The following is an 11174-nucleotide window of genomic DNA, read 5'->3' as shown; positions in this document are numbered from 1 at the left end:
GAGGACAGGCCCTGTGGGTGAGCAGGCCCCTCCCTGGCAGCCTTGGCTCCTGTCCTAGGTGCAAAAGGCAGCTGGAGAGGAGGACCCCATCTAGTGGGCGAGCAGGAAGCAGCAGCTACAGGCTTGAGGAGCGACAGAGGTCCAGGACCTGCAGGAAGCTTGGACCGGCCTGAGTTAGAATCCTCGAAAGGCAGAGTTACAGAGAGAGAGAGAAGGGGAGAGAGATATCTTCCATTGGCTGGTTCACTCCCCAAATGGCTACAATGGCTTGGGCCAGGTGTTTCATCCGGGTCTCCCACGAGGGTACAGCACTTGGGCCATCTTGTGCTGCTTCTCCAGGCGCATTAGCAGGGAGCTGGATTGGAAGTGAAGCAGCCAGGACTCGAACTGGCGCTCATATAGGATAGGTAGTCTGGCCCAGCTCCCTAGATTTCTGACCTCAGGCAAGTTCTCTGGCTTCTCTGAGCCTTGGATCCTCACGGGTAAAACGGCACTGACAACAGTCAGACCCACCTTGAAGGGCCGCTGTGACGATTCCGAGACCAGCCATGGGAAAGATTGGTGTCCTCTCCCTGGATCTGGGGGAACACGGCCCAGGGCACCAGGGATTGGCTCTGTGGGCCCCGGAGGGGCCTTGGGGGTTGGGGTCAGGGCTGGGCAGCCCCTCACAATGGGCCGGAACTCTCCCTCCCTCCGCGTTCTCACCCACTTGACTCCTCTCCCTGCCCCGGGGAGGGGAGGAGAGGCCTGGCATGAGTTGCCGGGGGGAACTTTCCCTCTGGATTTCTTATTTATTTCTTCACTGCTGTGCTTGAAGCCCCTCAGCTCCCCCGAGGCCTCTCGGGTGGCAGCCAGGGGCCTGCAGTTGCCCACCCCCTCCCCTCCCCCACCCCAATGCTGGTTCTTCCCACGGCTTTGGGCTCGTGGTATCAGGAAACATGGCTGTGGTGATGCGATTCTTCAAGTGGGTTAGGCGGGTTTGGTGCAAGATTTCTTGCTGGGTGAGTTGCAGAGGCCGTCCGGACCCCAGGACGTCCTGGGAGGCCAGTGCTGGCATGGACCTCTGGGGTCACAGTGGCCACCACCAAGTGGCTGGGGAGGGAGGCTTAGGTGCCTGCTGCCCCGGGCCTTTGCTGCTGTCCGTCTGTTAACCGTGGTCTCTGCACTGCCGTCCTCTCTCTATGTTGGTGCTTAGATTCTCTTCTGGAGACAAAAAAACAAGCCAACCATCTCAGAACCCTCTGCCTCCAAGAAACACCCACTGAAGGATGTGGAGAAGACCCCCAAGGCATTTGAGTCATTCAAGTTGGTCGAGCCCCCCCAAGAGGCTCAAGTCCCCAAGATGGACGAGTGCCCCACGGTGGCTGAGTCCCTCGTGCTGGCCCGTGTACCAGACCGGTCCCAGGAGGAGGTGGGCCGCAAGAGCCGGTCCCTGCTGCAGCTGCCCCGGACGGCCATGCGGTCCATGTCCACGCTCATGTTCTCCGCCCTGCAGACTGGCTGGCAGATGTGCAGCTGGAAGGTAAGCCCACTCCCCCACCCCCCCACTTCCCCGCACCCCTCCCAGCTCCCCCAGATCCCGGCACTCACTCCGCGCTCAGTTGCTTGTTCCTCAGTCACTTCCTGTGTGCCAGGCACTGATGATCGCATGGTGGATGAGGTTTATCCCGTCTTGGGGGTTTGGACAGGTAACAGGCGTAATGGGCTCTGTCTCCTAAAGGCGTGACCCAGGAGGTGGAGACCTCGGGAGTCCGAGAGAGGAAGGGCATCCCATCCAGACCTGGGGCGCCAAGGGAAGGAGGGTGGCCCGAGGCCGGAAGGAGCTACTTGGTTGGCGGGAAGGGGTTTGTGTGTGTCGCATGGAGGATGTTGATAGGAAGGGGCAGAGACAATGGAAGGAACAGTCCTTGGACAGAGAGTAGCAGGTGTGTGTGCGGAGCCCGAGGTGTGTGGGTGGAGTGACCCCAGCCACGAAGGGGGCCAGTTCATGCAGGGCAGAGTTGGGCGGGGTGGCACTGTTGTGGGCTTTCTACTTGACCCTGAGAGCAGTGGGAGCCCTTGAAGACATCTGAGTTGCGTGGCGTGCTTAGGCTTTGGCTTGGGGAGTTCAGCTTCTCTCCTGCACAGCTGGCTGGTGGGGTTGTCAAACGTCACAGCTACTCTAGTAGTTCTCTATGAAATTAAATACGCGATTATCCTACGGCCCAGCTATTATACCCTTGGGCATTTATCCCGGATAAATGAGATTTCATGTTTATCCCCAAACGGGCCCGTGAATGTTCCTGGCAGTTCTATCTGTAATAGCCAAGATCAACTCAAATGCCCTCCAGTGAATGAATGAATGGGTAGACTGTGGTAAACCCAGACTCCATGTAGGAGTTGGCTTTGTGTGCCTGTAACAAAGTGCCCCCCGGGGAGGGGGTGCTTTATAAAGAAAAGCGGTTGTTTAGCTCAAAGTGTTAGAAGCTACACATCCCAGGTTGGGCAGCCCCGTGTGTGTGTCCTCTGGTGAGGGCCTGGAAGTGGACAGTGTCATAATGGTGGCAGTGTGTAAGGAAGAGATTGTATGGAGAGGCAGGAAACCAAAGGGATCTCCTCTCTCTCTCAAGATTTATTTATTTATCTGAAAGGCAGTGTTATAGAGAAAGAGGGAGACAGAGAGAAAGAGAGATCTTGCATCCACTGGTTCACTCCCCAAATGGCCACAGTGGCCGGTTGGGCCAGGCCAAAGCCAGGAGCCAGGAGCTTCTTCCGGGTCTCCCCACATGGGTGCAGGGGCCCAAGCACGTGGGCCATCTTCCTCTGCTTTCCAAGGCCAGTAATCTGGATCAGAAGTGGAGCAGCTAGGACTCAAATTGGCATCTATATGGGATGCCAGTGCCACAGGCAGTGGCTTTACCTACTATGCCACAACACCAGCTCCTATACATCATTCTTGAAAGGACAAAATTATGGAAATGGAGAACATATTAGTAGTTGCCGGGGGCTACAGGTGGATGAAGTGAGATTATAAAAGGTCAATATGAGGGGTCTTTGTGATAATGGAAATGTTATATATCCTTTTAAAAAGATATGTATTTTATTTATTTGAAAGACAGAGTTACAGAAAGAGGTAGAGGCAGAGAGAGAGAGATGTCTTCCATCCACTGGTTCACTCTCCAAATGGCCACAACGGCCAGAGCTGAGCTGATCCGAAGCCAGGAGCCAGGAGTTTCTTCTGGGTCTCCCACATGGCCCAAGGACTTGGACCATCCTCCACTGCTTTCCCAGGCCATAGCAGAGAGCTGGATCAGAAGTGGAGCAGCCAGGACTTGAACCCACACCCACATGGGATACTGGTGCTGCAGGCTGGGGTTTTAACCCCTGTGCCACAGCACTGGCCCCTATATATCTTTTTTATAAAAAAGACTTATTTATTTATTGGAAAGGCAGAGTGACAGAAAGAGACAGACAGACAGACAGATCTTCCATCCACTGGTTCACTCCCTAAATGCCCGTGACAGCTTGGATTGGATCAGGCAGAAACAAGGAGCCAGGAGTTCCATCAGGGTCTTCCACAGGGGCAGGGGCCCAAGCACTTGGGCCATCTTTGGCTGCTTTCCCAGGCGCATTAGCAGGGAGCTGGATCAGAAGCGGAGCAGCCAGGACTGAAACCGGCACCCATATGGGATGCTGGCACTGCATCCAGCAGCTTAACCCGCTGCGGCACAGCGCCAGCTCCTGTCATACAGTTTTGCAAGATTTTCCTATTAAGGAAAATGGGCACAGGGTGCACACAGTTACAGGGATTTCTTAAACTGCTAGTGAATCTGCAATTATCTCAAAATAAAACATTTACTTTAAAAAGGGGGAAACGTCGAGATCATTAGCAAATTAACTTATTTTGCTCTTGAATGAAGTCTAAGTGTGTTAATAATGATTTTGAAAAAGCTTCGGGGCCAGCGCTGTGGCGCAGTAGGTTAATCCTCCGCGTGTGTTGCCAGCATCCCATATGGGCGTGGGTTCTATTCCCGGGTGCTCCTCTTCCAGTCCAGCTCTCTGCTGTGGCCCGGGAAGGCAGTGGAGGATGGCCCAAGTCCTTGGGCCCTTGCACCCACGTGCGAGACTGGGAAGAGGCTCCTGGCTTCGGATTGGCGCAGCTCTGGCCGTTGCAGCCATTTGGGGAGTGAACCAACGGAGGGAAGACCTTTCTCTCTGTCTCTCTCTCTCTCACTGTAACTCTAACTCTCAAATAAAATAAATAAAATATTTAAAAAAATTAAAAGAAAAAGCTTCACCTGGCTACCCTGTGAAGGTGACAGGAGGGGCAGGAAGGTCCTGGAAGCTGACGCGGTCCAGGCTGAGCGCGAAGAATGTTCCGGGCCAGCGGGGAGAGGCATCAGGTAGAACGAGTTCGTGGATTTGAGCGGCGGTTTGGGTGATAGAGGGAGAGGGAGAAGTCAGGCAGGCTGGAGACACACACAGGCTGGAGAACGCTGGGGGAAGAGTCGACTCATGGGAGAGGGCGTGGGGACGCGGTGACTCTAAGTAGGACGGCTCCGTGCAAGTGTCCGAGAGGGAGCAGGAAATAGAGGCCTGGCGATCCGGAGGGCGCCCTGGGCTGGAGGCAGCAGCTGGGGACACGCTGTCCCCCCTCCACGCACTGGAGAAGTGACCCAAGATGTGTCCTGGCTTCCTGGGAACTGCGTTATCAAGGGGAAAGCAGAGGAGTCCTCAGAGAGAGTGTGGAATGTGTGATGCGGCGAGCGCCAGAGCAGAGATGAGGAGCACCCGATGCAGTCTGGGGAGGCTTCCTGGAGGAGGTGGTATCAGAGGAGGTGGAAATCCACACCCCTTTTGCTGTTGGTCTGCAGGCTCTTGACCCGTGCACACCTGCTCTTTCTTTTCCAGTCGTCTGTGAGTTCCACCTCCGTCGTCTCCCAGATGAAGAAGCCGTCCCCTTTGGAGTCGCCGGAGGCGGAGATGCTACGGGAAGTGTACCTGGTGCTGTGGGCCATTCGCAAACAGCTGCGGCAGCTGGCCCGCAGGCAGGAGAGGCGGCGCCGGCACCACGCCCGGCCCCACTCTACTCCCCAGCCTGACCAAGTGCAGGGCCTGAAGCAGGACGCCCGAAGTCCCCTCTAGGGGGCAACCCCAGAGCCTCAGAACGCCCCCACCTCACTCTTAGGTAAGGTGGACAGCAGGGGTCAGGGCAGCAGGCCAGAAGTTGTGGGTGAGGGGACATTGGCATCCTGTCCCCGCCCATCGGAAGCCCAAGCTCAGGCCTGGGTCCCACGTACTCCCCTTCGTTCCATTTATTCCATTTGTAAAAAACAAATTAACCAAATATTGGAAAATAAAGAATCCGATGTTTCTGACCAGGTGTGCAATGTGTTTGTGGGTGGCTGGAGGCATAAGGGGGAGCCTGGGTGGGCCAGGGAGGAGGGGTACCAGAGGTGGGGCCCAAATGTGGGTCTGCTTGGGCGAAGAAGGCATCAGCAGGCCTGGCCCTGAGCCGCCTTCTAGGAACTGAATTGCCCTGGTCAACTCTGCCTGACCAGTTACGGAGGCACCAGGAGCCATTGGCTGTGGACCCACATGCACCAGGCAGCTGCTGGCTGCTCTCCCTAGCAGTCTCTCAAGGAAGGTGTTTAGGGTGGGTTATAGGATTTGTCCATGGTCTACACTGTGGGAGACTCACTCATCCACCGCCCTGTGCCTCTGCTGCTCTTGGCTTTGGGCTTGGAGTTGGCCAAAGAGAGCAGTGTGTCTGAAGACATTCCTTGGGACTGGAGGAGCTGCACCTGCCGGGGAGAACACCTTGCCCCGCTGCCTGGGCCCTGCAGAGGGCGCTGTGCAGGGGGCCTGCTGGCCGAATGGCTTCCACACAGAGAGTGCAGCTGCAGGAGGCCAGGCTGGGCCAGGCTGGGGAGGCCAACTGGGGGCTGCGGGTTGGTGGGGGGCAATGGTGGGTCTACCCCATCTCCGTGCTGGAGACCACAGCAGCCTGCCCTGGAGCCAGGCCACGGAAAGGTGCAGAGGAAAGCTGGGGTATTTCACGATGCCAACATTTGGGGATTTGAGAGTTCACAGGGCTGGGGGATGGCGTGGGGACAGAGGGCAGGGATGGCAGCAGGGCTGAGCCTTAGAGGGCAGCAGGGGCCCCTGGGAGGGGGAGGGGCGTGCACACGGCGGAGCTGGGTCTCCTCCCAGGAGAGGTTACCTGTGAGTCGTGGGAGGTGAGTTGAGTACAGCCAGGGGTCAGTGGGGCGCAGCAGGGCTGGGTGGCTGGAAACATCAGTTCACAAGAAAAGTCATCAGCCCCTGCCCCACCTCTGCAGCTCTAGTGCTTTTGACCGATTGCTGGGGATCTGGGCAGCGTGTCTGGAGTCTGGGGTGCCCCCTCCCCAGCATTGCTACTCCGCACCTGTCTGCTGCCCACCACACCTCAGTACTTACGGCCTGGCTAATGCCACCTCCCACCTGCTGTGCCTACGGCCGACCCTCGGCGGCTGCCAGGTCCCCTTTGGACCTCATGGCCCAGCACAGTATTTGCACTTGACCTATGCACATCTCTCCATGACTTATAACACTGAATACAATGGGAATGATGTGTACATAGTTGTTACACCATATTGTTTTGGGAATAATGACAGGAAAAAAATCTGCACACATTCAGTACAGACAATTGTGTTTCTTCCAAGAGTTGGTTGGGTATGTGGATGTGGAACTAGCAGATACACAGGGCTGATTGTCATTTTCTTTCTCTCTCTCTAAAAGATTTATTTATGAGAGAGAGAGAGAGGGAGAGAGAGAGAGAGAGAGATGGATCTTCGACCTGTTGTTTCACTCTCCAATTGGGCACAATGGCCAGAGCTTCACCAATCCGAAGCCAGGAGCCAGGAGCCAGGAGCCAGGAGCCAGGAGCTTTTCCTGGGTCTCACACGTGGGTGCAGGGGCCCAAGCACCTGGGCCATCTTCCACTGTTTTCCCAGGCACATTATCAGGGAGCTGGATCAGAAGTGAATCAGCCGGGACTTGAACCTGTGCCCATATGGGATGCCGGTGTCACAGACAGCAGCTAAACCTGCTCCGCCACAATGCCATCCCCTGGTGTCACGCTCACAAGAGCTTTACGGAGGAAGAACAGAAAGTCTCGAAGGACAGGAAGGTGGCACTGAAGTCCACACCGCCTTTGTCCTCTCTAGGACAGATTACACAGCAGGTGTCCAATGCAGGAATGACACAGCTTTCCTGGGATTCAGTCCTGAGCAAAGCCCAAGGGGAGCCCTGTTTCCAGGCACCTACAAGGGCTGCCTTATGTGCCAGGAACCGTTCTGCTGCCCAGCAGTCCTGGTGCCGGGTCTGCGTCCCGGCAGCCCTGAGGTTTAACAGGTCCCAGGGCTCTGTTATAAAGACCCAGGATCCTGAGAGACGGCTGCGCTTCGCTGGGAACCTGAGGGTGCAGGGAGAGGGGTGGAGGAGGGTGCACCTCACCTGCGGAGGTCTCTGGTGGACAGCCTGGCAAGCAGCTACAGGCCCAGGGGCCCATTGGGCTGCAGGCTGTGGCCTGAGGGAAGGCACACTGCTCCCACTCCTCTCTGGCTTCTTCAGTGCCTTGGGAGTAGGCAGGGGAAGAGGACAATGAGTTCAGCCAGCAGCCAAGGGAGCTGCCGGCTCATGCCATCCCCTCCTCCCCGGGGAATGGAGTCCTGTCTGGGCTTGGCCACGCAGGGGCAGGGAGACTTGTGGGAGAGAGGGCGTAGGGACGCAGCCAAGCAACTTGCTTTGGCTCGGTCCCCCTGGCTGGTCTGCCTCCTTGCCCATCCTCAGGAATCCAGTGCAGAGCCCTGGAGAGGACTGCGGTGGGACCAGAGGTTGGACTTCCCAGTCGGGAGGAAACATGTGGGGTCTCCTGGGGTGGAGACTTAGGGAGGGGGATTCTTACCCGCTCTCCTAGCCCTTTGAACAGTAGGAAAAAGAGTGACTACTGGGGCTGAAAGAACGCCTCTTGATGACCACTTTTTTTTAAAGGCAGAGTTAGATAGTGAGAGAGAAAGAGAGAAAGGTCTTCCTTTTTCTGTTGGTTCACCCCTCAAGTGGCCACTATGGCCGGCGCCTTGTGGCCGGTGCGCTGTGCCAATCTGAAGCCAGGAGCCAGGTGCTTCCTTCTGGTACCCCATGTGGGTGCAGGGCCCAAGGACCTGGGCCATCCTCCACTGCACTCCCGGGCCACAGCAGAGAGCTGGACTGGAAGAGGGGCAACCGGGACAGAACCGGCGCCCCAACTGGGACTAGAACCCGCAGTACCGGCGCTGCAGGCAGAGGATTAGCCTAGTGAGCCACGGCGCTGGCCCAGGAGATTTCCTTTTGTCTAAAATGCCCTCTCTCTGATCCCAGCCTGGAGGGCTCCGTGGCCACCTGGCTCTGTGCAGTTGTCGTCACTTCTTCATGGCCTGTCCCCAGCCACCTGGCCTGGCGATGCAGACACCACCCTCAAGGTCATCCCCTGCCTCTCCCCGGCTTCATTCTTCGCAGGACTTAACAGCATCTGAAATGATTGACTTTGTCTGCCGCTACCCTTAGGGTGTGGGCACAGCGTAACCCAGTGGTATAGAGCATGGACAGTGGTTTAACTCGCACTTCCTGCCTGTGGGACCTTGGGGAAATGAGTGATAGCTCTGAAACCCAGGTTCCTCATCTTTCAAATGGAGATAGTGGGGCCGGCGCCGTGGCGCACTAGGTTAATCCTCTGCCTGCAGCGCCAGCATCCCATATGGGCGCCGGGTTCTAGTCCCGGTTGCTCCTCTTCCAGTCTTGGGAAGGCAGTGGAGGATGGCCCAAGTGCTTGGGCCCCTGCACCGGTGTGGGAGACCCGGAAGAAGCTCCTGGCTCCTGGCTTTGGATTGGCACAGCTCCAGCTGTTGCGGCCAATTGGAAAGGATGCAGTGGATGGAAGACCTTTCTCTCTCTGTTTCTCCTTCTCTCTATGTAACGCTGACTTTCAAATAAATAAATAAATCTTTAAAAAATAAATAAAATGGGGATAGCAGTCATCCCTGTGTCACAGGGCTATCATGGCAAGCTCACCCTCATGTGCGGTCTTGTGTAGGGTGTCATTTTGGAAAAGAAAGGGTGTCAAATGCAGGAAGCAGTAGGAAGAGCACTTGATCGAGAGACCTTGGTCCTAGTTTCAATCTTGTTTTTAAAATGTGTGCATGTATGACAGAGAGAAAGAGAGAGAGGTCACTCTTCTATCCACTGGTTCATTCCCAAATGCCCATTACAGCCAGGGCTGGGCCAGACTGAAGTCAGGAGCGGGGAACTCCATCCTGGTCTCCCATGTGGGCGCAGAAACCCAAGCACTTGGCCATTTTCTGCTGCCTCTTGGTGCATTAGCAGGGAGCTGGATCAGAAGTGGAGCAGCCAGGACTTGGGCCTGCATTCTGATGTGGGTTGCCAGCATGGCAAACAACGGCTTAACCAGCTGTACCACACACCACCGCCAACCCCCATCCCCATCCTGCTCTTAATCTTGCTACGGCTTCAGTGAGTGGCCCACGGGTCACCGCCCTCCACCGCTTCCTCAAATAAAATGACGGGCTGAGCTGCAGGATCGCTGTTCCCTGCCAGCTTCCAGGGGCTCCGGCTTGGGTCCTGTGCCCACTTTTGAACTTCATACTCTTCAGAGTTCGGGGATACATGGTCCCTCCACTTCCCCGTCCCCCCGTTCCTAGCACTGGGAAGCGAGCTGCTGCCTGTGCTGCTGTGGAAAACATTGGCTGGGTGAAGATATTCTGTCTGTGTGGAAGAAGCGCTGAACGCTTGCTTTTCCTCCACCCAGAGATCAGAGCCCCTGGAAGCTGGCAGGGTACAGGCTGGGGCACTGAGCCTCTTTCTACCCACATCCCTGCCTCGCCGGCAGCATCATGGAGCTTAATGTTTGAGCAGTGGGGAGGGAGAGCCGGTCTGCCTGCGCCCCGCGCCTGCGTTGGGATGAGCACAGGCAGGGAGGGGTCTTGGCACTGCCATGGGGGCCGTGGTGTTTGAGGCACAGCTGGCGGGACGACCTTGACCTCAGCATTACTTTCAGGCAGGTGGAGAGCGGGTTGTGCCCGGATGTACTTGTGGCTGTCTGTGTCTGTGCATGGTCACTTGTTCCCATTTCCCCTCAGAGGGGTGGGGCTGCGAGGAGTTAGGGCTGTGGACTGTGGGGTCCCAGGGCCGGAGAGACAAAGCCACCTGTTCAGCGAGGCACTCGCCTGTGGGATTGTCGTGCAGAGCCCAGGGTTCATGTGCCCCACCCTCCTCCCAAAGCTTCGCCCGCGCCCACCAGGACTTGGGGGTTTAGGGGCTGTGCAGGGTCAGAGAGGGCTGGGGCTTTTCCAAAGGGCCTGAGAGCAGGTGTCTCTGGGAGAGGGGGACCCTTCCCGGTCCTTTGTCCCTTGGGTGATGGCTGCCAGATCTGCCTGTGCTACTGGCTTTTTGTGGCTTCCTTCTTGTGGCTGGGCTCCCGGGCAGTCTTGAAGGCCTCGAAATGGGGCGGGGAAGAGAGCAAATCATCTGGCTCCTCTTAGTTTCAGGAGCTCCGCCCACCTGCCCCTGCCAGCGCTGCTCCCCTGTCTCCCTGTGCCTCTGCCTGCTTCCCTTTGCCCCCAGGGACAGTGGGTGCAGAGGGCAGGTTTGTAGAGATGGCCTTGGCCTTTGGTGTGGCAGGAGGAGTCTGGCCCAGCAGGGAGGTGGCAGCAGCTGAGCACGGCCAGCAGTGGAGGGGGAGGGGCCCGAGGGGGCTGGTGTCCAGGGATAGGGGTGTCGGGGGGAGGGCAGGTCTGTACCATTTCCTGTGTAAATGCTCCTCTATATTCCTATCGTCACGGGTCTTTTCTAGAAACTCACACAGTAGAAGAGTTCAAAACAGAGTTAGAGTCTGGGGCCCGGTCGCTGGATTTCGGGTTGAATCCTTACTGGTTATGTGGCCTTGGGTGTGTTATTCAGTCTCTCTGTGTTCCAGTGCCTCACCTGTAGAATGGAGATCATGAAGGATTATGTGAAGATTTAGTGAATTAGCGCATGGGGGAAACTTAGCATCTGCCACCTGTGTGCTGCGTACCTGCCTTTTTTTTTTTTTTTTTTTTTTTTTTTTAAGGTAGAGAGAACAGAAACTAAGAGAAGAGCTCCCATCTTCTGGTTCACTC

The 11174-nt window shown here is 56.6% G+C and overlaps 1 protein-coding gene across 1 annotated transcript; it reads left to right on the top strand.

Moving 5' to 3' along the window:
• The first annotated feature begins 802 nt into the window (after window positions 1–802).
• Window positions 803–5357, top strand: SPACDR (sperm acrosome developmental regulator). The gene is made up of 3 exons (XM_070064438.1): window positions 803–1001; window positions 1196–1522; window positions 4891–5357. The coding sequence occupies exons 1-3, from the start codon at window positions 939–941 to the stop codon at window positions 5122–5124; spliced, it is 624 nt and encodes a 207-aa protein (XP_069920539.1). The 5' UTR covers window positions 803–938; the 3' UTR covers window positions 5125–5357.
• The last annotated feature ends 5817 nt before the right edge of the window (window positions 5358–11174 follow it).

The sequence above is a fragment of the Oryctolagus cuniculus genome, chromosome 19 (genome assembly GCF_964237555.1).
Source record: "Oryctolagus cuniculus chromosome 19, mOryCun1.1, whole genome shotgun sequence".
Classification (NCBI taxonomy): domain Eukaryota; kingdom Metazoa; phylum Chordata; class Mammalia; order Lagomorpha; family Leporidae; genus Oryctolagus; species Oryctolagus cuniculus.
The sequence above is the reverse complement of the archived record's forward strand: the minus strand, read 5'-3'. Positions and strand labels throughout refer to the sequence as shown.

Excerpts from the sequence above, each read along its gene's own strand:
- SPACDR (XM_070064438.1), top strand. The coding sequence starts at position 939 with ATGGCTGTGGTGATGCGATTCTTCAAGTGGGTTAGGCGGGTTTGGTGC. Across the intron at positions 1,002-1,195 it reads GGTGCAAGATTTCTTGCTGG|ATTCTCTTCTGGAGACAAAA; the intron begins GTGAGTTGCAGA and ends GTTGGTGCTTAG. Across the intron at positions 1,523-4,890 it reads GGCAGATGTGCAGCTGGAAG|TCGTCTGTGAGTTCCACCTC; the intron begins GTAAGCCCACTC and ends TTTCTTTTCCAG.